Source organism: Gavialis gangeticus, unplaced genomic scaffold (assembly GCF_001723915.1).
Source record: "Gavialis gangeticus isolate Ggan-Ray unplaced genomic scaffold, GavGan_comp1, whole genome shotgun sequence".
NCBI lineage: Eukaryota > Metazoa > Chordata > Crocodylia > Gavialidae > Gavialis > Gavialis gangeticus.
Window position 1 is genome coordinate 49,998,656 of NW_017729004.1, and position 25,638 is coordinate 50,024,293.

Below are 25,638 nucleotides of genomic sequence, written 5' to 3' on the forward strand. Positions count from 1 at the left end.
TGGGGCTCTTTAGCCTGGAAGAGCGCAGGCTCAGGGGTGACCTGATGGCCACCTATAAGTTTATCAGGGGTGTACACCAGGATCTGGGGGAATGATTGTTCACCAGAGCGCCCCAAGGGATGACAAGGTCAAACGGTTATAAACTACTGCAAGACCATTTCAGGCTGGACATAAGGAAGAATTTCTTTACTGTCTGAGCCCCCAAGGTCTAGAACAGCCTGCCATCGGAGGTGGTTCAAGGACCTACATTGTACACCTTCAAGAGACATTTGGATGTTTATCTTGCTGGGATCCTGTGACCCCAGCCAACTTCCTGGCCCTCGGGCAGGGGGCTGGACTCAATTATCTTCCAAGGTCCCTTCCAGCCCTAATGTCTATGAAATCTATGAACTCTTTACTATCAATGTTTGCATAGGTAAATATAACATTCATTAATATTCAAACAACCTGGCTGGAGACACTGGCATATATATTTATTAGCTGGAGCTGCCATCACCTCTTTATAATATAAGACAATAAGAAATAGAGCATATCTCGATTATGGTTGTTCTGCTTCACTAGTGCACAACCCCAGCCTGCAGGCCAGATCCTGCCATGGAGTTGCATCATCTGACCCATAGGATTCCCCACATGTCCAAAAATTTGTCAGTGGGGGAGCAGTGGCAGCTTTAATTGCCACTCCCCTACTTCTAATTGTGGCTATGCTGGGGTGGGTGACTTGGCCATGGACTGGCCTCACACCATTCAGCCAGACCAAAGGGCCAAAAAGTTGGGCATCACTTGTCTGCTTGGTATGCCTGCAGTGCTATTTTGGTCCCTATATAGTCTTTCGTACATCGTTGCCCTAAAATTCATTTTTTTACTAAAATCCTCGCTCCCCCCTCATTATTTACCCAGTCCAATTTCCCTTCCTTTTGGATCCTTAAGCAAACCTTATTTTTGCACTTTTTACCTCCTCCCAAAATATGGGGATTAACGTTAACTTTTAGAATCAAAGGACTATTTAACCCCTCCACACCTGGACAGTGAGCTCCTTCCTGGGAGGTTCCTGAGCCCCACCTGAAGGGAATCATGGCAATATTGAGGCAGCAGACAAGCGATTTTGCAGGCTGACCATGGTGGTGGCTGCTATTTTTGCAGGCTTATAGTGGCGAGCCTCTCCTGCCCCCCCTCCAGCTCTGATTGGCTGAGAGGGTTCTTTTGTGCAACCCCACTCCTCACCGCTGATTGGCAGAGAGGGGCAGGGCCACAGGAAAAGCAGCCCTCTTGGTCAGTTGGTGGCAGAGGGAGGAGGGGGTTGCTGCCATCATGGCTGCTCCCCTTCATGTTGGCAGCTTCCCCCCCACCCCCCAGCAGACTGCAAGGCTGGACCATTAAAGTATGCTTTTCTGAAGTCCAGTGTCTTTATTCAGCTGCACTCCTTTCCTTTTCTTTGGATCTTGAACTCTTGTCATTTATTTTATCTTCATCATCATCAAAGTTACCTTCCACCTTTACTCTCGTATAACGTGAGGAAAGTTGATATGCTTTTCTCAAAATTTCAGATAATCTCAACAAACAGATTCTCAACAAACATGTCAGAGCGCCCAAAGGTGCTATGAGATCCTTTGAAGGCTGTGAGGTGTGAGAGGAGTTAAGTTAGGTGTAAGGAAATAAGCAAATAAGCCCAGGCTCAGGTTCAGTCCTTGCCTGGCCATGCCCCTGCTGCCTGGCCCCTCTGCCTGGGCCCACTGTGATAAATAAGTTTGTTTTTCAAATGAGGTACCATTCCATTCACAAAAGTTTTAGAGGAATGCCTTGAATCAATGGATAGGCGCCTTGAGTCTAAAAAGGTTGAGAACCACTGACTTAGCCATACTGTAAGCTGTGGAACACAAAATACTGAATCTTTGTTGTAGCTCACTAACATGAGTATCAGCTTTGTTAATTGTGGTTTTTTTAATCTTTTACTTTTAAGGCAATTTGCATATATCCAAAAAAGGTGCCATAATGAACCCAATGGACCAGGGCTGGGAGCCTTAACAAGCAATGAGAGAACCAAATGGGCAGAGGTTGGATACTTTCAGTTATTGATCCTTGATAAAAATGTTGAATTTGCTTAGATTTGCATTCTTTCAGTAATTCAGCTACTTATTCCATGTCTTCTAGGCACGTGAATATCTAATCAATCTTGATCCAAAGAATTTAACTCTACTAGAGAAGATTCAGAGAAGTTTGTTTGTGTTATCCTTTGATGATTCCAGTCCCCATGCAACCTCCAAGGATTACAGCCAGGTAGTTTGGGATTTCCAAGTAATTTTACTCTTCTCTATAAGAAACATGTTTTGATAATACCTGCGTTCTCTCAGTAATGTATCGGCTGTTTCACCATTCCTTCTTGGCCTCTCTAAGGGAGATGTGCCTGAGGATGTGGGCATGACCAACTGCTGCTGATCCCCACAACCTGCCTATTCCAGGATACAGGAAGTAAAGGTTGTTTAAAGTTATCTGCTCATGCTCCTTTCCTGTGCAGGCCCCAGAGGTCATCACAAGGATCCAGCCTTTTCTTTAAACCCTTGACACCAGGCTTTTTGCATATTGTTTTTCTTCAGCTGGACATGTTGGCTCCATTGTAAATGTGTCTGCTATGATTGACACATGAATGACTCCTGAGACTTGGGGGGGCACCATGGCAGCGAGTGGGGACTCCCCACAGGTGCTGGCAGTGGTGCTGGTGTGGGGAAGAGGTGGTGATCAGGGACCACCTGCAGACACTGACAGTGTTGGCAGCAAAGAGGGGTGGGTGGTGAGCGGCAACTGGCTGCAGAAGCAGGTGGCGGCTTCAGCAGCAACCAGTCTCGGGGGGGCACATGCCCCCACTGTGCCTCCCCTATGCCTTGCCTATGGATTGACACATCCTTCTTATCTCTTAGTATATAGACCTTGCTCAACTCAAAAGCAGGGATTATAGTTATTTTGTGGCTCATCCAAGACCGATCACCTAATTACTATTTTCAAGTTGCAGGTTGTTAATAATAAAAAAAGCATCCAGATATTTTTGTCTGCCAGAGTGCTGGCATGCTTTCAGATATTTCTGAAAACCCATAAATGAATCTGTGATTTAGATTACCAGGTTGGCATTAGCAGGAGATCCAACCATACGCTGGGGAGATAAATCCTACAACAGTATCATCTTTTCCAATGGGACAGTTTGTTCAAACTCTGATGTAAGTAAAATACTGGTTTTGTTTGCTTATAAGATCTTTAGGGATCTCCTGGCATTATATATTTTTTCCTGCCCCTGCCCCCTCCCAGGTTAAAATTTGTTTTCCAGTAGTGCAGTCTGCCCAGGTCTGTTCTTCTCACTAGAGTTATATTTTGCCAGTCTGGCTATCAGATAATCAAAAAAGAAGTTGGGCTAACCATGTAATTATTATCAGTACAGGTAGAAGAGCTAGAAATGTAGTTGCTTAACAAGGCCTTAAATTCCACACAACCCAGTTAAACATGATATAGGAAGAGGAATGCAAGTGGAAAAATGTACGGTTGATTCATTTCTTTCATATAATAACCGCAATGTTACATCTTGTTTTTTTAGCATACTCCCATGGATGGCATGGTTTTAGTAGCTCTGGGCTCTTATGTAGACAAGAAGATTATTGAAAGTAAAGGAAAATGGGAGGTATGTATCTAAGTTTACAGCATGATTAGTCAGTATTTTGCCTTTTATAAATACCTTCTTTTTTTAATACAGGGATCAGATAAGATTCGGGATATCCCATGGCCAGAAGAACTTGTTTTCACACTGAACCAAAAAATGCTAAATGAAATTGAACATGCTAAGAAACAGTATTACCAGCAGGTAAACTGTCTATACCTCTTGTTTTGATTATGTTTTTGGCTTCTCTCCATGCCAGAGATTAAATACCACTAGGACAAATTTACCCATGACATAGTTCCATTGAAGTCAGGGGAATTATACCAGGGACAAGCTTGATCCATTATTTTGAGATTTGAATTGAACAAGACTGTGAATGGAACATTTCTTGAATTCTCCCACGATAACATTTTTTGTATTTGTTAGGCAAGTGACTTACAATTAGTGAATTATGCCTTTACATCATTTGGCAAAACACTGACCAAGAAGAAGAGACTTCATCCTGATACATTTGTTCAGCTTGCCTTGCAGTTGGCCTATTATAAACTTCATGGACGGTAAGAAAAAAAAACACATTGCTCAGTTTGGTAATTAAAAATTATTGTTGAACTACCTAAAAAGTCTGAGGAAAATATGAAGAGCTTTCACTGGTGTTGTGTGTTTTGCTAGTCATGCATGAACGAAGAAATCCATGTCATAATTACAGTTTCTGTGGTATAGGCTGTAGCTGTGTTAGTCCAAGGACATAGGCAGACAAGATTTATGTTTTGCATAAATCTGATATCTTTTATTAGACCAACTCAAATAGTTGGAAAAAATTCTTTGGAAGCTTTAGGGAACAAACACCCTTTGTCAGGCTGTCAGGGTCCTTTGGGTAAATCTTGTTAGTTTCATAGGTCCTGATCGTATACCAGTGACCTTTTCCATTAACTTCAGGAGTAGGAGTGAGTACCTTGTATATCTATTTTATGCTTGGACCTGTGTTATATGTGTAGTAATGTGGAGGACAGTTAGCCAGAATTTTTAGATTTCATTCCAGTAAGCTGGACAGGTAAGCAAAATGGTTGGTCCATAAGGCTCTATATCTATTACACACTACAAATTACTCATTCTTATGCAAAAGCCCTGGTGCAGTTGAAAACTTTGGTCGGTGACTAAGTGTCATGCTGATATCTTTCTTCCAAACTCCCAAAAAGGCTTACTTTTGCCATCTTGTCCCCACCACCACCAAAGCTTACCCAGAAAATTTGGAACAGCAGTATGAAGACATGGACAATATAACAAGCAAGTTCCTTTCCTTGCACTTTGGGCACTTTGGTCAGGTAGGTGAGGAAGGATTTATTGTGTAATCCCAGCCAACAGTAATGGAAGATTGTGCTGATTATGAATCTCTTCCAAACGCCACTGAATCAAAATGGCAGGTCCTCCCCAACCCCACCTGTCGATTTGCTTTGCTACTGTCCAAGTAGAATTTAATTTAAATGTGGGTCACCATATATATTACAGATATTTACTTTTTTTCTGGACAGGGCTTGTTTTATCACAATAATGGAAATCAGTCATTAGCTAAAGATGATTGTCATCTGCAATGACACCATATTCCCTTCACAAGTCATAGAGAAGTAGGGCTAGAAGGGACCTCCAGAGGTCTTTTAGTCCAACCCCCTGCCTGAGGCAGGACCATCCCTATCCAAACCATCCCATACAAATCATAATCTAAACTGCATAAAACAACCCTGCATAAGATAATCCTGACACAACATAGGCCTAACACCCTAACCTTCCACAGGTAAAGCAGGGGAACCACATCAGCCATTGTCCTCCTCCTATTAACTGTTGTCAGTACACACTCAAGAGGTCCTGGGTAGAGGACCACACCCCCACTACAGAGGAAGGCAAAAATCCCCACAGTCCATATCAATCTGAGTATGTGATAAAATTCTTGGCCCCAGATATTGTGATCAGTTGGGCCCTGAGCAGAGGGGTAAGACCCTCTAGCTGGGGACTTCCAGCTTTGGTCCTAGCAGCAATATTGGCACACCCCAGTGAAAGTCCCCAGCTTTAGCTATAGCCAACACCCAACATTTCTTAAAAATACCCTAACTCATATAAAAGAAAAGGGGGTAGGGTGTGGGGACAACCAGCAAAGCTCAGAAGCATGGGAAATACCCACAGCAGAACATAAGCATAGCTACACCTAGGTCATCCCTGACCAGTGACTGTCCAACCTCTTCTTGAACACCTCCAGTGATGAATAGTCCACAACTTCTCTAGGCAGTTTATTACATTGCATCATTATTCTAACAGGGTGCTTCTACATGTGTGCTTAACTGCCCAGTAGGATAATTTGCTGTGGTGTAAAGCATCACAGTCCATATGTGCTTTGTTAATGGACCAAATAACCACTTAAATGAACATGTAAATGCTGACCTGAGCATAAATTTTACCTGGTCAGTCCAGGCAGCAGCGGGGCATACCCCTGCCTGCCAGCTAACCAGAAGGCTTCATTCTTTAGGCACTGTTGTGTCCCTGCCAGCTCCTTCTGATTCTGTGACCTGGAGCCCAGGGCTGACCCTCAGAGCCTGCTGCCAGTCTAGAGCTGCTCTGTCCCGGCTCAAACTGCTCTGGACCCAAGCCCATGTGTACGTGCATGCACTGCACTAATTGAACATTTAGATGCACCCACAGTTTTTCCAGATATCCAATGTAAACTTCATTTGCTGCAACTTCAAGCCATTTGTCCACATCCTTCTCTCTGCAGCAAGAAAGAAAAGGTACTTTTCCTCTTCTTTATGGCAGCCCTTTAAGTATTTGAAGACTGCTATCATGTTACCTCTTAAGTGTCCTTTTTAAAATGGAGCCCAGAACTGTACACAGTACTTCAGATGAGGCCTAGCCAGTGCCCAGTAGAGAGGCACTATCACTTCCTGTGACTTGCACCTAATGCTTTTATTGATGCACCCCAAAACCACATTCGCCTATTGTGTGGCTACATCGTGCTGGAGACCATGTAAGGTGACGTGTAAGGGGTGCACAGGGGTGCACATGCAACCACTGAGATTGGCCGTGAGTCCCTTGGAAGCACCAGCTGCAAAACTGGAAGCACACGTCAGGTTTCACTGCTGGTGGTTCCAGGCTCGACGATTGGCCGCTAGGGGAACACTTCCCTACCCCCCACTCCTTGTCGGTGATCTGCTGGCCCCCAGACTCCCAAGTCCTTTGCTATACAGCTTTCATCCAGTCAGGTATCACCCATTTTGTATTTGCATTTTTGATTATTCCTCCTGAGGTGTAGCACCTTGCATTTATTCAAATTAAAGTTCATCCTGTTAGCTCTAGCCCAGCTTTCCAATCTGCCAAGATCCTTCTGAATGATGTTCACATCCTCCAGCGTATTTGCAAACCTTCCCAGTCTTGTGTCTGCAAAGTTGATCAAGAAGCTTCCTACGCCAGCATCCAAACTGTTAATAAACACGTCGAATAGCACTGGGCCAAGGACTGACCCCTGCACGACTCCAGTTAAAACCTCCTGCCATTCTGATATCGACCCATTCATAATTATCCTAAATGCTTCAAGCTATTGAGCCAGTTATGTATCCACCATATAGTAGTTTTATCTAGCCCACATTTCTCTAGGTTTTTTTATGAGAAGGTCTATGGGACCTTGTCAAAACCTTGTTGAAGTCCAGGTGCGCTGTATCCGCAGCATTCCCTTCATCTACCCAAATAATTAATTTGACAAATTTCATAGATTTCATAGACATTTGGGTTGGGAGAGACCCCGGAGGATCATCGAGTCCAGCCCCCTGCTCCAGGGGCAGGAAGTCAGCAGGGATCATAGGATCCCAGCAAGATAAGCATCCAAATGTTTCTTGAAGGCGTTCAAAGTGGGTGCTTGAACTGCTTCCGGCAGCAATCTATTCCAAACTTGGGGGCTTAAACAGTGAAGAAGTTCTTTCTTATGTCCAGCCTGAATCGGTTGCAGCGGAATTTGTGACCATTCGATCTCGTCATCCCTTGGGGTGCTCTGATGAACAAACATTCACCCAGATACTGGTGGTCACCTCTGATAAACTTATAGGTGGCCACCAGATCACCCCTGAGCCTGCACTTTTCCAGGCTGAAGAGCCCCATGGCTCTCAGCCTCCCATCATAAGGTCTGCTTTTCTGACCTCTGATCATGCATGTGGCTCTTCTTTGCACCCTCTCAAGCTTTTCCACATCCTTTTTGAATTGTGGAGCCCAAAACTGGACGCAGTACTCCAGCTGCGGCCTCACCAAGGCCGAGTACAGTGGGAGAATGACGTCCCGGGATTTGCTTGAGAAGCAGCTATAGATGCAAGCCAGCGTTTTGCTCGCTTTAGTAGCCGCAGCATCACACTGAAGGCTCATGTTCATCTTGTGGTCAACCATGAACCCCAAGTCCCTTTCATCTGTAGTGCTAACCAGCGTAGCACTGCCGAGCCTATAAGCATGCTGTAGGTTTTTCCTCCCCAGGCGGAGAACTTTGCATTTTTCGGTGTTGAACACCATCAGGTTCTCATTCGCCCATTTCCTAAGCCTGTCAAGATCCACCTGGATCACCCTCCTGTGCTCAGGTGTGGATGCTTTACCCCAGAGTTTGGTGTCATCAGCCAACTTGACCAGTCTGCTTCTGACTCCAATGTCCGCATCATTGATGAAGATGTTAAATAGTATAGGCCCTATGGCAGAGCCTTGAGGGACCCCACTGGTCACAGCATACCAAGATGATTGGCTCCTGTCAACCACCACCCTCTGGGTCCTACCACGGAGGCAATTCCCCAGCCAGCGGATCATGGTGAGGTCAAGGCCGCAGTTAGCTAGTTTAGCCAAGAGGTGATCGTGGGATACCAGATCGAAGGCTTTTTTAAAGTCAAGATATACAACGTCGATCTCTTCCCCCTTGTCCAGGTGATAAGTCACCTGGTCATAAAAGGAAATGAGATTGGTCAAGCAAGACCTACCCGCAACAAACCTGTGCTGGGTATCCCTCAGGTTATTGCCATCAGCTGGTCTGTTAAGGATGGTCTCTTTGATAATCTTTTCCAAGACCTTCCCCAGGATAAAGGTCAGGCTGATGGGTCTGTAGTTTGCTGGATCTTCTTTCCTCCCTTTCTTGAATATAGGCACGACATTGGCCCTCTTCCAACCATCAGGAAGAGATTAGGTTTGTTTGACATGATTTGTTTTGCATAAGCCCATTCTGGCTGATTGTGATCAACCTTTCCTCTTCCAGATGCTTACAAATGGCCTTGCTTAGGATATGCTCCAGTAACTTCCCAGGTATTGAGGTGGTTCTTTTCTTTTTTAAAGAGGGGTACTTCATTCACCCTTTTCCAGTCCTCTGGTACCCGACCTGTCTCCCACAATTTCATGCCCCTGGGATGAAACTCATTTGATCCTGCTGACTTAAATTCATTCAGACTCAACAAAAGCTCATATATAATCTCTTTTGTTATAGCCTCTTTCAGCTTACCCCTCTTCCTTATGTAAATAATTCCTATTAGGTATCTGAGTGCAGCTTAATTTTTTGTGAAGACTGAGGTAAAGTAGCTGTTGAGTAGCTCCACCTTCTTTGCATCTTCAGTTAGGAATTGCCCCTGATTTGTTAACAGAGAGCCCACAGTTTCCTTGGTTCTTGTTTTCTGGCCAACTTACTTGTAGGACCTCTTATTGTTGTCCTTAGCCTCCTTTTGCCAAGTGCAGTTTGTTCTTTATCTCTTCCTTCCTGATTTGGTCCCTGCAGGTTCCTTGGTGACTTGCCTATTCTTCCATTGTTTGTATGCTTTCCTTTTGCATTTGAGGCATCTTAGAATCTCCTTGTGCACCCACATTGGTCTCTTGCTACTCTTGTGCTTCCATTATGTCAGGGCTGTTTCTTGTCGGGCATCCGATACTGGGCCCCTAGAAGCTCCCAGCCCTCCTAGGCATCTTTATCTTTCAATCTATCCTCCCATGACACCATGCCTATTAACTCCTTGAGTCAGACTAAATCTGCCTTTTTGAAATCTAGGGGTTTTTTAATCCTAATTTAGCTGACCTCATGCTTTCCCTGTCTCAAGATCTGGAATTCTATTATATGATTGTTTCCTCTGAACTTAGTCATCATCTTCACATCCTCCACCAGTTCTTCCCTGCTGTTCAGGACAAGATCTGATCACCTAGATGTATCCTCCACTTTCTGGAAGAGAAAGTTGTCTTTTCCATAAGTTAATAACAGGCGTGACATTTTATGTTTGGCTGCATTTTTATTTCAGCAGATGTCCAGAAAATTGAAATCTATCAGCATCATCCCATAGCTTTTTGATAGATTTTTCACCTGCTTGAAGAGTGCCTCATTCACCTCCTCTTCCTAATTAGGTGGCCTATAATAAATCCCCACCATTATATCAGTTTTGCATCTTTCAGTTGTTCAGTGTTATTTCTGGCAGTATCATTGGTACCTACATGGACAAGCTAGAAGGGGTAGTGGTTTGAGGAAAGCTTTAGCAGACCCTCTGTGAAGTCCTGAATTGGGCTCCAGGCAGGCAGCACACCTCCCAGGCCCACAAATCTGGACAAGAGATTGGTGCCTTTGTCCCCTGCTCTTTTCTTCCTTCTTGGTGCAGTGGTCTTGGAGCCCCTGTCCTTGAGACCTTGCATTTCCTGCTCTGTAGTCTGCTACCTCCTCTGCCTCATTCCTACAAATGATCTCTCCTCACCCACAGCGTGCCTGACAGTGGTTGGTGACTTCAGTCTGCTCCTCTTCATTTCTGGGGGCCCTCCTTTGAGTAGTCACGAACTGCCACGTCTCCTCATTGCCCCTTGGCCACTCCAGTACCAGCCTCTCATAACTCTTGTTCAAGTAATCTTCCTGGTCTCAGATGCAATGCAGCATGGGTACCCATACTTCATATCTTTGAATCTTCTCCTCCAGGGCAGATACACTTGGTGCACATGAAGTGCTTCTGACCCTCTGGAAGAAACATGAACATGGCACATCCCATGCAGGTCACAACAGCTAACCCAGACTCCATTTGTGCCTCATTTGCCCCCTGGAGAACACCTATGCTGTGAGGAGGCAAAAAAAGAGAAAGTTGGGGGAGACGGGGATGGGAGGAAGAAACACCAGAAGAACATGCATGCTAAGCACCTGCACCAGAACCTTTTTGGACGGACGGACGGACGGACGGACGGACGGACACACACACACACACACACACACACACACACACACACACACACACACACACACACACACACTCTCTCTCTCTCTAAAACTGTCTGACTAAAACCACATAAAAAACAGTTCAAAACACACAGTGATAATTTGCATGAAATACACATCATACGCTCGATTTCTATTTGATGTAAATAAGAATAATTGCATTGAAATCCTCATATGGATGATTGAATCTTTTGTCTTTTAAATATGAAAGAGTTTGTAAATATGCCTAGTTTTTAGTTGATCTTCTAATCCTTAGATTTTGCATGGAGCAAATGACTTCTGTCTGAACTCTAATGGAAAGATGCACATAAACTCCATGAGCTGAAGCCTGCAGAGTTCTCATTTTCCTCATCAATGGGTGTATTTACACATCCATTAGACCCAGGAGCAGTTTACTCATGAGTAAACGCTCCCAGGCAGACATCCACACATGCAGGGAAGCAGGAGATTTGCTGCTAATGGCCGCATACTGCTTCTACTTCCTGGGGCCCTGCAGTGCTGGATGGGGCAGGAGCCTGGGACCTACCCCATCCCTGCAGCTCTTTTCAAGCCCCATGCCTCAATCATCTGATTAGGGTATGGGGCTGGGACCTGACCGTGACCAGGACAGTTCTCAGCCCCCATTCCGTGATCGTGGCACAGAGACTGGAGAGCCTGTTCCCTGCTCAGTTCTGTGATCGAGGAGCTGAGCGGGGAACAGTCTCCCCAACCTGTTATCCACCCAGCCCCATGCTCACGGAGCTGGGGCCGGGAGGGAAAAAGCTGAGATAAGGATCTTCTAGCCCCGTGCTCCCTGATCACGATGGTAAAGCAGGGGCTGAGAGATAGAGATCTCCCAGCCCCTGCTCCCTGATCGTGATCTTGGATCAGGGGGCTTGGAGCTCTCTACTGCTGAGGCAGGGGGTGGGGTTATAGTCCCCACCCAGGCCCCAGTGGCGGAGCCTGCCCCAGGGTCAGGGAGCAGTCTCCTGCCCACTGGTGGCTAACTGACCAGGAGCCAATTTGCTCCTGGTCAGGTATCTATACGCGTGCTACTGTGCAGTTAGTAGTCGCAAGTAAATTTGCTACTTGCATTTGCAGGTAGTAAATTTACTTGCAATTAGTGAGGTTTACAGTGCAATGAGCATGTGCACATGTAGACATGCATGCTTACTGTGCAGTAAACTACGCTATAGTGCTGTAAAGTGTCTCATGTAGATGCATCCAGTATGAATGAAAGACTTAGTCTGAAGAAAAAAGTCCTTGGATTGTGTCAAATTAATTTCATTTTATTGTAGGGTCTCTTGAATTATCTGAGCCCTTACTGGTTCCTTTAAAGCTTTCAAGACAGTTTTCTTTCTTTTATATGTCATTAGTCTTGTATTTCAGCCACCTAAAAGAAACTTAGTGATTTACTTTTACTTGTAAATGGGTTTAAAGCATAGAATATTTTTACAGTATTTATACTTCAAAATGGGAAAGAGAAATCTGTCATCATTGTGAAATGTCCCTTCCTAATTTTTCTTCTTAGCCCAGGCTGCTGTTATCAAACTGCCATGACCAGGCATTTCTATCATGGACGCACAGAGACCATGAGACCATGTACTGTGGAAGCAGTGGAGTGGTGCCAATCCATGCTGAATCCAAACTCCAGTGTAAATATTGAAAATCTGCACTATCCTTAATGTATTTAAAGGACCTGCCACATGATTCACCTTAGGTAGAATTTGTGGTTAATTGTGTCAGTTATGGGAGTTGACATCATTTTCAGCTAAAGAAAATAAAGCACAGGTGTCATTCCCCACCACTCCCCCACCAGAGCTATAAGTGTAGGCAAACTGCAGCATATGACCTGCTTTCCTTTATCCTGTGTATATTTTTCATTTTTTTGATGCAGTGGAGTTGAGCAGAAGCAGACCTTGGGTTTAATGTCTAGAGCAGAGGTTGGCAATATTTTGTCACTGCAGGCCACTGTTTGTGACCCCCCACTGCAGGCCACTTCCCCTCACCCTTGGCAATCAGCAGAGGCTGCAAAAGGAATACATAGAAAAAGGCAGGCAGTAGATCCCTAGATCCCTGCTTCAACAGAGCATAAACTGAATGAAGCATACAGTAGGACTCTGGGCAGCCTCCTCTGCCATAGTGATTGGAGCATGCTGCTGATTTCCTGAGCTGCTGCAGACCAGATCAAGTCTTTTTATGGGCTGCAGGCTGTAGGATGCCAACTTCCTGGTTTAGAATAGTTTGCTGACACCTCTGATCTCTATTTGTGTTTGCACAGGTAGATTCTTTTCATGTCTTTTAGAAGCCTGTTAGGACTTCTTGTATTTCTAATGTCTATAGTTAAAGCTAATCAGGAAACTGATTTAAATTTAAAACTTTGCGGGTGGGCAAAGACAGTTAAATAAAAATAAATGAGTCTTTAATCAGTCAGGGGAGAGAATTGGTAACATGATCAGAAAAAAATCCTGCCTGATTCTGAGGTGTTAGCTACTATTCTTACATTTATTCCCCATCCCATGAGAAGAACATTGTCTGTTCCTCCTAGCAACAGGGGTAGGGAAACTGAAGTATACCATGTATGTCAAAAAGCTGCAGCTGTCAATTGCAAAATAAGTTGCTTCGCTAAATGTAAAAAGTCAGCTCCAGAAAATGGCTGTGGAAAAGCCCTTGCAAAAAACAACCCTGCTCTCAGGTGGTGGGGCTAGAAGATCTTTGCGTTCTCTCCCTTTTACTGTGATTAATAGGAATCTGTTGCCTTTTGCTTTATCCAAGGAGGTGTTTCCACTGTTTCAGTAAACTCAATTTCTTGTAGTTTGTCCTTATTTTCTCATAAACTTTGGTCTTAGATTCAGTGTAAAATATTTTGCTTTATGCAAAGAAATTATTTACATAGAAAAACCAAGGTGGTTTGCAACTTACTGATGGCCCACTTGTTCGCTTGTTTTTCTGTTTTTTAATAGAATATTCTCAACTTTTTCTTTTAAGATGGTTTTAAAATCTTTAGTTATATTTGGATTTGGCCCTCTGTTTACTTTCTATCAAATAATGCTGCCACCATTTTTCCCTGTGTTTTATTAATATGCCTCTGTATTGATCCACTGTTTTCTAGAAACAGTAATTTAGGGTAGTCCTCCATTGAAATCAGTAAGGCTCTGGTTGTACGCATCAAATTGTGATATAGCAGTCAGCTGAGTTGCCTGTTCATAATATAACAAATCTGAGAACTTCCAAGATACTAGTTTTAATAACTCAGTGGGAATGTCTACATGTGCATTTATGCCAGCTTAAATTAACTGCACAGAAGCAGGAATAGGCTGGCATCTATGTGTGCAGGCGTTAAAGTGCATTAGCACTGTGTGTGGACTGACTCGAGACAAAAGTTAGTCCCAAATCAGTTCACACACAGTGTTACTGCGCAGTATGGCATTTACATGTGCGTTACTGTATAGTAACTAATCAGACATAAATTTTATACCTGCGTGATTTGGTATCAAATTGACACTTAAGTTGGCCTAAGTTACCGTATTTACTGTGCAGTATGAGCGTGCATGTGTAGAGATACTCCCATACTGTGCAGTAATTTTGCGCCCAGTCATTGCTACTTTTCATCTACTTGTGTTTAGGCTCAGAGGATTTTTTCTGAGTCTCACTATTTGGGAAAAGGCATTTGTGTATTTTTAATTAAAAGAGATAGTGAAGATAGATGTTTATCACTTCTGTATTTCTTTCTTTTCAATTCTGTGATTTACATGTACAACTCCATGACTGTAAAAGAAATTGCATTAGATAACATGCGTTTCTGAATTAATGTAGTTAATCATTTTATGGAAAATTATTATATTTATTTAGTTTGAAGCAGCGTCCTGGAGTGCCATGAGATCTTTACGGATGCCATGGGGTGCTACACAATATTTGCACTGTTAGATGTGCCAACACCCACACAGGATGCACAAGATAAACCTGGAGATTCCAAATAGAAATCCCTGGTGTCATAAAACATTCTGTCCTGTTGTGGTTTTTCTGAATTATTTTCAATAGAAGAATTGCTCTATTATTTTCCATAATTAAAAAATGAATGAAAGCTAAATGCTGGCATTTTCTGAGGGGTGCCTTGAGTCTAACAAGATTAAGGACTGTTGTTTTAAAATTGTCTTTTTTTTTTTGCTTCAGTTCCAATCAAAAATAAGAAAAGAACATGAGGTTGAGAAAATTATTGTATGTAAAAGATCAATGGCTGATAGGGTAAAAGCATGGAAAACAAGTCACAAAGAAAACTTTTTGAAACAAGAGTTAAAAAGAGGATTAAAAACATAAGAATTTGAAGAATCAAACAGGACAAAAGGCACAGACGTAGCTTTCCATGTGCCTACATTTTCTTTGTTCCTTGGCACTACATTTACAGAGGAATTTTCTGATCACTGTTTCTTTATGATATTCAGGTGAAGTGCTTTCATTTTTTCTTATTTTACACAGCCTCATGAACGGCTCCAACTGATGCTAAAGGCATTTGCAAAGCACAACAAGCTGATGAAAGAATGTGAAACTGGAAAAGGTACTTCCTTTCTAGTCACTCATTTTCTTCTGTTCCTAAAAAAAAGACATTTTATTAATATAGTTTATCTGGCTGCTTCCTAGAGCAATCTGGGTGATCTAAAAGCGCCTAGATTTATTGTTTGTTAGTTATTGGGTTAGGGACTGAATCCTCTTCCCCTGTTAGGACCCCAGACTCCTAAATAAGGGTTGTGGATTTCAGTAGGCATTAAAACATCTAAGAGTTAGGCTTTGATACACATAACTTAAATCTCTTGGTCAGCCTAGCTTTCTTAGTTGGAAGGAGACATCTCCTCTTGGACTAGATTAGTGGGGGAAAGATCTGGTTCCACAGGTCAAGAAGTAATCATTCTACTACAGAAGGTCTGAAGTTCTCAAACCTCACTGGCCAAACACTGCCAGCATGCTGTCCTGGGAACTGGATAATCTCAGGCTTTCTGCTGGAGCTAGAAGGGGTTGTTTGGAACAGTCATTTTCCTCAGGTCACTAATTGTGCTGTAAGGGATAGACCTTTACTGTTATTCGTCATGAGATTCATTATAGTTCAGCAATATTTTTAGTCTTATTTTGCCACAGAAAGTGCCCAGATCTTGTAGCAGAACACAGAAGGTTGATTCCTTAGGTGTGTACAGCACAATAGTTTCTGCCCACTGTGAAAACCCATTCTTCCTAGAATATGCTTTCAGTAGCCAAGCAGAAGAACTTAGCAGAAGAATGTAGTATGCTATGGCCTTTAGCATTTCAGGATGAATGAAGAAATGACAAAAAATGATGTAGACAGAGGCATGATTGGCTGTGTCCTTAGTAAATTGGGCCCATTCCACTGGTTGCCTGAAAAGGGAAGCTTTCTCACTAGAGCTGCATGAACTGTTGATCTTTTAACTACCACATGAGCTAAGGACTTAGCCAGCCATGTTTCTGTGTACATCATTTTTTGGCATTTCTTTATTCATCCTGAAATGCTAGAGGCCATAGCATACTACATAAGTTCATCTAAACTAAATTCTTATTTCTTTTTAAGAATTTATTCCCTTTTATTTGATCCTCTATGCCCTTTTATCCTAATCCCTTTTATTTGATTTTGCTATCATAGGCTGAATATGTTGGTCTTTTAACTACCACATCTGGGTACTGCAGTCTGAACCTTGCTCAGGAGGTTTTGTTTCTTGGCAGGATTTGACCGTCATCTTCTGGGTCTCCTACTCATAGCGAAAGAACAAGGTCTCCCCGTGCCAGAACTCTTCATGGACCCTGCTTTCACTAAAAGGTACCTGCTACTTCAGTCCTTGTGCGAAAGTCAAACCACCTGACATTTAGTGTTTGGTCATATTTGCCAAATGGTTGGCCATTTCTTGATATCAAGAATGAAACCATTTTTTGTTCCATAAAATCTGATTTGTTTTAAAAAATAATTAAAAACAATATGTTTCCTTTATAGTGGAGGAGGTGGAAATTTTTTGCTTTCAACCAGCATGGTTGGCTACACTAGAATTGGTGGTTCTGCAGTCCCCATGGTACATCATGGCTATGGTGTTTTCTATAGAATCAGAGATGACAGGTAAAGCTATGTTCTCATTTCCTTCAGTATGGAATTTCCAGAAGAAAACTTAAACCAGTTATTTGAATATGTCCCCCATTTTGTGTTTTCTGACTGTATTAATGTCACAAAGATAAAGACAGTTCACAGCTAGAAGGAAGAAAACAAAGAGCTTGAAAGAAGCAGGATGGGTATGATAGAAAGACAAAAGCATTGTATCTAAATATGGTTTAGGGAGGAGATGTCAAACAAAGCTTGGGGGCCAGATCCAGTCTGAGCAGGTGGGTCATCTGGTTTGTGGGGCTTCTCAGACTACCCAACTCTGCAGATTGAGATTGTGGGGCTTGTTGCTGTGGCTGCTTGTGCTCCTGCAGTGGGAGTTTTAATCACTGTGGCTGCTGGAGCTGCTGTTTTAGTATGGCTCCAGAGCCTAGGGAGTTAATGCTGCTTGCTTCCCTTCTGCCATAATTGAGGTTTGAAGTAATCCAGGTGACTAAAATTGGTGGCAGAGGAAAAGGGGGAGCAGCAGTGGCATTCACTTCCTGCATAAGTAATCTGTTTATGAAATATTTCATAGCTTAATGTGGATTTTTCATAGAATGTATTCAGATTGGCAAATAGTTTCTTCCTTAGAGCAGCATATCTGTTTACATAGGTTTTATTGAAAAGGGAGTCCTTTCAAGCTACTTGCAGGAAAGAAATAGCTGGCAACATTTTCAAGCATAAGCACCTGGGTTAGGCATCTAAATCTGTTTATGGATGTAAAACACTGGGTCAGTTTTTGGAATCTCCAAGGACAAACATTTCTAGTTGAAGTCAATGTGAGCTCTGAAAGTTTTGATTTTTTGAAAAATTGCAACAGTTAAAAGGTGCCTAAATTAGAAACCCACATTTAAAAAAACATGCATTAGTAAGTTCACAATTCATGGCTGTCTGTAGGATTTTTAAAGCGTTCATTATCTAACATTGTTAATTTTCATATTACTAGGTTTGTTGTGGCTTGCTCTGCTTGGAAGTCATGCCCAGAGACTGATGCAGAAATGCTGTGTAAGAACATGTTCCAGTGTTTCCAGGACATGATACAGTTAACAGCCACTGCCCAGCTTTAGAGTTGATGGGAATGTAAATGTGCCTTGTTGTGTCTTTCATTATTATTACGTAACAGTGCTGAATGAAATGCTATTCTTAAAGGTTATAACAGTCTATGCAAGACATTAAGTGATAGGTCAGCATAGATGTTAAACAGAAATAATGCAAAACTTACTGATTTTATGGAATTTACCGCAGCAACAATGCAAGCTTCCTTAAAGAGTAATAAAACTATTTGCACCCAGAATGCAAACTATTGCAAGTTATCGAAGTAGAACTATGCAATATAAAACAATGCCTCAGCAATGCAAATGTATCAGAAATGTCTGCCTTTGGAAATGGAGAATTTATGAATGTTTAGTTCTTACAATTTTTCTAATGGTAGCTTGTGGAATACTTTATAAACCACTGAAGTTTATTTCAGTGGAGCACTTAGAAGTGTATTTCAGAATATCTTTTCCACCACTAATAGGTGATGGTGCTTTCTAAATGGGAAATTGTTAATGGAGTTCATAAATTGTCATTTCTGGGGAAAAATGAAAATTAAGGAGAAGTATTAGCTTATCTGTCTGTCTCCTTCAAGCTGTACATGAATATAACAATTCCTAGTTCCTATTTTTGCCATTGGGATTCTGTCAAATGAAGAATTGTTCTGAATAAGAAATTTCTCAGGTGGAGGAGGAAGGCACTATAATCAGAGATTTAAGCTGACTGTGACTTTTTCTAAATGTGAGAGTGAAAAGGAGGATACTACTTGGAAGTTTCAAAAGATGACATTCTTGGGATGAACTAACTACAAATGTCACTGCTGCTCTACAGAAGAGTACACATTAAAGCAATGTAGGAAGTACAGTTTGGTAAGATTCTCAGGACTTTAAGATTTCTTTATAATTTAAAGATTACTTTTTATGTTTGATAAACTTTGTAATTTCCTTTCTCTCAAATAAAACAGTCCAGAAAGCCTATTTCTTATCAACTGTTTGGTTTATAGATAACCAGGCTGATGCACAGCAACCAGCTTTCTACCAGGAGAAATTTTGTGTGCAAGGATGAAAATGACTCAGGGATTCTAAAATCATCACTCTCTTTGCCCTGCTTTGAGATATAAGAGCTCCTAAGTCAAGGATTTTTTATTATTTGTATTATGGCAGTATTTAAATCCACAGCTGAGCTCAAATTACTAATGCCTTGATGCACTGTTATAGTAGGGCAGTAACAAAAAGTGACTGCCTCTGCTGGCACAGCACAGTGATGGGGGTGCGTGTGCCTCTGTTTGCTTTTTGGTCTTTCAGCTGATCCACTCTTCCACTACATCATGCAAGTCCTTCAAAGTTCCTGTTCTTCAGATGTATTCAAAATTCAAAATTGACACAAAAACCAACTCTTTACTCCTCAGTAGACTCTTCCCTTTCTAAACTCTACTGAGTATTGACAAAGCAGATGTTTCTATCCCACCTGGGCTCAGGAAACCTTAGTCAGTTATTGGCATGCAAACAAGGTGCTCTGTTGCCAGACTTACTTTAATAGAAAGTAATCTTTCTGACTCCCAGATAGCCTACTGTCTTGCATAAAGAGCAACTTTATTAGAAAATGTTAAAAATTACAGTTATTTACATGGCTTTATAGAGTTGGAAGACAATATAGAACTCTGTGCTTAGTGGCTACATAGGTATATAGTTGATGTGTGGTGATGCAATCTAGGACATACAGGGCATGTCTATATGTCACTATGGCAATGTTACTGTGCTGTGACAGTAGGAAGTACTAAATCTTGAAGTAACAGCCCATACTACACCATATGCGTGGTGCACAGTTATTTTTAGCAGCTACTTTGCCATAGCAGCATGCTATAAGTAGCTGCTGATCACGTGTAGATGCCTGTGGATGCTCTGTTTCCATAGTGTGTTATGGCAACATAGCATCACGTGTAGACACGTCCAGAGTTGGTCATGTAGCCTATGCTAGCCCTGGGATAGAGCAGGTAGGAAGTTTTAGCATGACGCTATAGAAAGAAGTGAAATAAGACCACGTGCATGGTAAACCACATAGGCACAGCTCTCCATACGGATCTAAACATCAACAGAGCTAGGTCCACCCATTTACCTTCTCCCTTAAAGCTTGACACCAGCCTTAAGCAGCACATGATTAACGCCCTCTTCCTCCCCTCTCCTCACAGCTTATTAACTCTTTCCTGGCTTGCATAGGATTGGTGTAGTCCTGACCTAACACTTCAGTTAAAAGTTGAGACAAACTTACTGTTTAAGGGCAATTTTTAAATGTTCTAAAATAAACACATAGTAATCTTTTTTTACTAAGCCTTTGTTCCTTGCTTTACTGTTTCTGGTTTACTGTTTCTGAAGGATTTAATTAGGAAAAAACAGGTCCCACAGACAGGTGAACTCTGGAAAACATGTGTAAGCAACTGGGAGGTTTGGAAGAGCTGGTGAATAGGGTCCCATGGTTAATATGGCAGTCCGTGGGGATCTACTGGTGTCATAACACAGCATCAGCACAGAGAAACTCAGATCACTCACTACCCAGATTGGCTGAATTCACTCCCAGTAGACTGATGTTCACACATCAAGAGGGTGTCAGTGACAGCTAGAAATAGAACCCACATCTCTCAAATCCTAGACTGCATCTGGATCCATAACAATTCTTAAATCTATTTAAAAGAGAACAAGCCTGGAGCTCTACTCAAGTGCAGCTGTGCTAGTGAATGCATCATTGTGCGGCTTTTCATGAAGTCTGAAACTATTTAGCATTGCTGCTAATTAAGCCACCAGCAGCATCATGCAAATTATGTCTACACAGTTTCTTAGTATGGAGTGAAATGATATATTTGAGCTGCTGCCTGATCTGGTAAGTTTGTGGTGTGGACATGAGCCAACAAGATGTGATGTTAATAAAATGATTCACAGTAAATTAAGGGGCCTGTTCTGTTTACAGACCTTTCCTGAAAACAAAGGTACTAAGCCTGTTCAGTAATGCTGCCCTTTTACAATACTGAAAGAGAAGCACAATCCTACTTCAGAAATACGGAACTGTCTTTAATTTACATATTGCACAACCCAGCTTGAACATTGACAAGTGAATAATAGATGCCCTTTTCAGCCAAGAGTTGCTGATGAGTTCCTTGTTCTATAATCCTTCCATTCTGGAGCACTGCTATCTTGTCAGCATTCTGGATGGTGGACAGGCGGTGAGCTATTACTATGCAGGTGCGACCTTGTCCGGCTTTATCCAATGCTTCTTGAACAACCTGTTCAGTTGCCAAAACAAAAGATACTTGTAAGTTAAAAATGTAATTCAGATATATCCTTAACAGCTGTCAGTAATATAATATTTTAAATCCTTTAACTAAAACGCAAAACAGCAAGGAGAAAAATGACTTAGGGGGTTGGTAATGGGTTGAATCTCTAGTTTTTTGTTCTAAATTTAGCCTGTACTGACGAGTGACCCTGTTGACACTGATGATAAAGTGGTTTGTCTAACAGAACTAAGTTGGTAATCTTTCGGGGTGCACTGATGAAGATTTTTTGGGCCAATACTGATGGCCGATTATTAATGAGCCATATTGGCTGATACCAGTCTGATTGCTGGTATGCAGCCTGGCAGCTTAGACAGCAGTGTCCAGCTAATAAGTCTGTTGGGAGGGAAGGGGCGTGGGGAGGATAGAGGGGTGGGGGAGGCAAATCAGGGCCCCTACAGTGAGGGAGGGGGGCACGGCTCCTGCCGCTGTACACAACCCCAGGGAGGCCATGGGGGGCATGTGCCCCCCATATCTTTGTGTGGGGTGAGGGCGGGCTGCTGCTGCAGCCTGCGGCTGGAGAATGCGCCAGGCTCTTCCCAGTGTGGGGACTGGGTCAGGACTGTGCTCCGACTGGGTGGCAGCGGAGCTAGGAGGAGGGGGCTATGGATGGTAGCCCCCACTCCCAGCGCTGCTACTACCACCTGCCCTGAGCACAGCCTTGACCCAGCCCCCCCGCCGGGAAGAGCCTGGCACTAGCCCCAGCTGCAGCCCAGCTTCACCCAGCACACAGATCTGGGGGTATGTGCCCCCATGCTCCCCCCTGGGTGCATGCAGTGGTGGAAGCTGCCCCCTGCCTGCCCCCTGGATGAGCTGCTCGTGGCTCTGTTCCATGCCCAGCCCCACTCCTTCACCGCAGGGGCCTTGATCTGCCCCCTCCCCACACACCCCTTTCCCTCTACCCAACACCTTACCCTTAACAAGTGTACCAGCTGGACGCTGCTCTCCAGGCTGCCAGGCTGGCCATGTGCATGCTGTAGCTGCATATGCATGCAGCATTTATCAGTGGCATTATCAGCCACATCAGCCAGAAAAAGCTGATTGCTGATAATGTTGATTTTCCTTTTATCAGTGCCAATACAAAATGGACTGATGCATCAGTGCACCTCTAGTAATCTTTGGCTAGTTAGTGAATAGATATGTCTTGTTGCCAAATGTATCAATGCAACTAGCATCCTTTGTAGAAATCTCAGCAGACAAAATGAGAAGCTCCAGGGTTACACACTGCCCTACCCTCATTCCTTTTGCCCCGTGTTAAGAAGTGGTAGGAAAGTCAGTTTTTTAACAATCACTACGTTTGCTTTAAAACATGGAAACCTGCTGTCAGCTGTGGATCACGTTTCAGTATTAGCAGTCCCAAACATTCCAAAAGCACAAGTCAAACTCCAAAATGTTATTAAATCGTAGATCATTACAAATAATATTTTGGGTCTTTTTATCTGTCTTCTGGTTTCTGAGCATTTATAATTGAACTGGTTCATGTTTAAAACACTTCTTTACAGCCATCCAGGTAATTTATTTTTTTTTAATGGAAGCTGAGTTTGCATATAATTTCATGATTGCAGGAGATGGGCTTCAAGGAAAATGCTGGAAAATTCACAATGAAGTCATGAGAGTTAGCAACCTCAAGCCTTTCTGGACAAACAAATAATATATGCAAAAACATTTTCAATATGGGTTCCATATTTTGACAGCAGACAGCAGTGGTACAAGTGTCTACACCTCTGCCACTGACCTGGAACCCCTCTTATATTTTAATTATAGACCTATCTTAAAAAGGTCTCTTAACACATGGGGGAAGTGCCTAAAACGGGCTAAAACTGTGATGCACAACCTTCCGGCCCCATGGGTTGGATGAGTTGTGTGGGATTGGTCTGCAAGTGCAATCCTGTCAGACTAACCCTGTGTACCCAGCTCTAGATGTGTGCCAGCCTAGCCCCACACACCTGAATCTAGCCCTTGGGCTAAAACATAAATTAAGTGTCACATGGAAATTAAGCGTTTGTCTACATGGGTAATTAATTATGAAGGTATCAATCCTGATGTAAACCACCTTATTCTAGGCTAGTTTACACAGGTTTCAACTCAACACTTCTTTTAGGCTATTTTAGTTTTTAAAAAGAAGTTTTAAAACAGAATTCGTACCTAGTTAAAACTCCCTAGTATGTATTCTGAGTACACAATGGAAAACTCTGTGTTATGCTTATGTTCACAGTGGGTGAAGGGTTTCTCATCTGTTACCCCTCCAAAGGAATTCCCAGCTGTTTTAAGTGAGTAAATCTGTGTAGCCAAATCTGTAATTTCATCATACGTCTTGTGGTAAACAGTGTTCTTAAAGTCCAGCTCCAAGCTAAAAACGTGAGGCAAACTCAAAACATTCCTTTAAGAGAGAGAAAGAGAATGGTCTTAGCCTTTACTACTGCAGAGAAACCTAAGAGTCCTTAACAAGAAAGCAATTTATTTTTTTTAATCTGGGGATTTTTACCCTAGTTTCAGTATTTTGAAGATGATCTGCCTCAATTTTTGAACACTGGGGTTGCACTATGGATAACTTGCTCATTTAAAAATGTTTCATGTTTCCATATTTGTGTTTCTCTGTATCTGTTGTGCAACTGATGAGGGCCACAGCTCTGGTTAGAACCCTGGCGGACTTCAACCCAGGAGATGGTGCAGTTGGGAGTCATCATGTACACTGGCACTCTGGCAATTTCTTTGTGAGGGAATAAGGCAGGTTAGAAATAATGCCCAACCCTGGCTGGAGGAATGTTACGTGCTGCTTTATGTGTTGCACCAGGTTCAGGGTTCATGTTCCAGAAAGCCTGTTCTGAATGGATGTGAGCACAAATGCCAAATGCCCCTGGAGGCTGGGATGGTGAGCTCCGGCAGGTGGTGCTGGTGCTGTTGGCGGCGGGAGTGTTGCAGCGGTAAGCAGGGAGCTCCCACAGGCAGCAGCAGTGCTGTTGGCAGCAAGTGGGGAAGGGGGTGTGAGTGCCAACCAGTGGTTGGTGACCACCTGCAGATGCTGCTGGTGGTGTCAGCAGCGAGGGGTGGAGGAGTGGCAAGCAGCAACTACCCGCAGGCATCACCAGCAGTGTTGGCAGTGCCTTTTCGTAAGGGGTGCACTGCCACGCTCGGGGGTACAGGTGCACCCGCATGCATCTCCTACATATCACCAATAGATGTGGAAATCCTGAAAGGTAACAGTCCCAGGGAAAGAGGAATTGGGCCAAGGGATGTTATGAAGGGAAAAGATAGGGCAAGGTGGTACTTTTCATGGCACCTGATGAAATAAGTTGTTGCTTGCAAAAGCAAATGCCTGTCTGAACCAGTTAGTCTCTAGTTCCTGCCCTGACTACTACAACTCTCTGCTCTTGGGGAGGGGGGCCAGGGTGAAAGAGGAGGAAAGCAGAAATGGTTTTGTACTTCAGTTCTTCTGATATCAAATGTGTGATAGAAAATTGAAGACAGTTTGAAAGGGAAATGATTGGATTTGGGTATTCCAGACGGCTGTGCAAATAAGGGAAGTCTAGATATCACATATCATAGAATCACAGAAGTATAGAGAAGCAGGGCTGAAAGGGACTTCCAGAGGTCGTCTACTCCAACCCCTGCCAGAGGCAGGACTATTCCTATCCAAACTATACATTGGACTATTATCAATCCTGACACAATATAGACCCAACACCCTAACCTGCCACAGGTAAACCAGGGGAACCATGGCAGCCAGTGTCCTGCTTCTATTAGATGCTGATAATATTTACACTCAAGGGATCCTGGGTACAGGGCCATGCCCCTTGCTACAGAAGACGGCAAACCTCCCATAGTCCATACCAATCTGACCATGGGGTAAAATTCCTTCCTGACTCCAAATTTGGTGATTGGCCTGACTCTGAGTAGACAAGCAAGACCCCCTAGCCAGGAACCTCAAGTTTTGGTCCTAGCAGCAGAATTGGCACACCCCCATCCAAGTCCAGGTGGTTTTCTCTTCTATCCTGCCAGTGAGTGGACGAGGCAGTCAGCATGAAACGTGCATCGCGGAGACCAATTGGCAGCTACAGGAATGGTGCTTCGAGGAGGGCTTTGGCTTCCTCAGCCATGACCGGCACATCACGACAAGAGACATGCTGGGATGGGACGGGCTCCACCTTTCCCCTAAAGGTAAGCGTGTGTTCTCTTCTAGGTTGGCAGACCTCCTCCGACGGGCTTTAAACTAGGCTCGTCGGGGGAAGGGGAAGATGAGGGCAGAGGAAACATCAGACTGCCGGACCAAACAACACCCACAACTACAGCCCAGCTCAGACCAA

At 43.2% G+C, this 25,638-nt stretch overlaps 2 protein-coding genes across 2 annotated transcripts in view; one reads left to right on the plus strand and one right to left on the minus strand.

Moving 5' to 3' along the window:
* The window catches only part of CROT (carnitine O-octanoyltransferase), a 46,076-nt gene extending 27,087 nt beyond the window's left edge, over positions 1–18,989 (plus strand). The window contains exons 7-17 of the mRNA XM_019508360.1: positions 1,958–2,051; positions 2,149–2,274; positions 3,105–3,206; positions 3,578–3,661; positions 3,734–3,841; positions 4,064–4,194; positions 12,376–12,499; positions 15,321–15,399; positions 16,572–16,665; positions 16,837–16,956; positions 17,924–18,989. Of these exons, the coding sequence (XP_019363905.1) occupies positions 1,958–2,051; positions 2,149–2,274; positions 3,105–3,206; positions 3,578–3,661; positions 3,734–3,841; positions 4,064–4,194; positions 12,376–12,499; positions 15,321–15,399; positions 16,572–16,665; positions 16,837–16,956; positions 17,924–18,044 (1,183 nt within the window). The 3' untranslated portion in view covers positions 18,045–18,989. The remainder of the gene's footprint in view (positions 1–1,957; positions 2,052–2,148; positions 2,275–3,104; positions 3,207–3,577; positions 3,662–3,733; positions 3,842–4,063; positions 4,195–12,375; positions 12,500–15,320; positions 15,400–16,571; positions 16,666–16,836; positions 16,957–17,923) is intronic.
* Positions 18,990–19,886: 897 nt separating this feature from the next.
* Positions 19,887–25,638, minus strand: part of LOC109291375 (phosphatidylcholine translocator ABCB4-like) — a 116,211-nt gene continuing 110,459 nt past the window's right edge. The window contains exon 28 of the mRNA XM_019508366.1: positions 19,887–21,286. Within this exon, the coding sequence (XP_019363911.1) occupies positions 21,080–21,286 (207 nt within the window). The 3' untranslated portion in view covers positions 19,887–21,079. The remainder of the gene's footprint in view (positions 21,287–25,638) is intronic.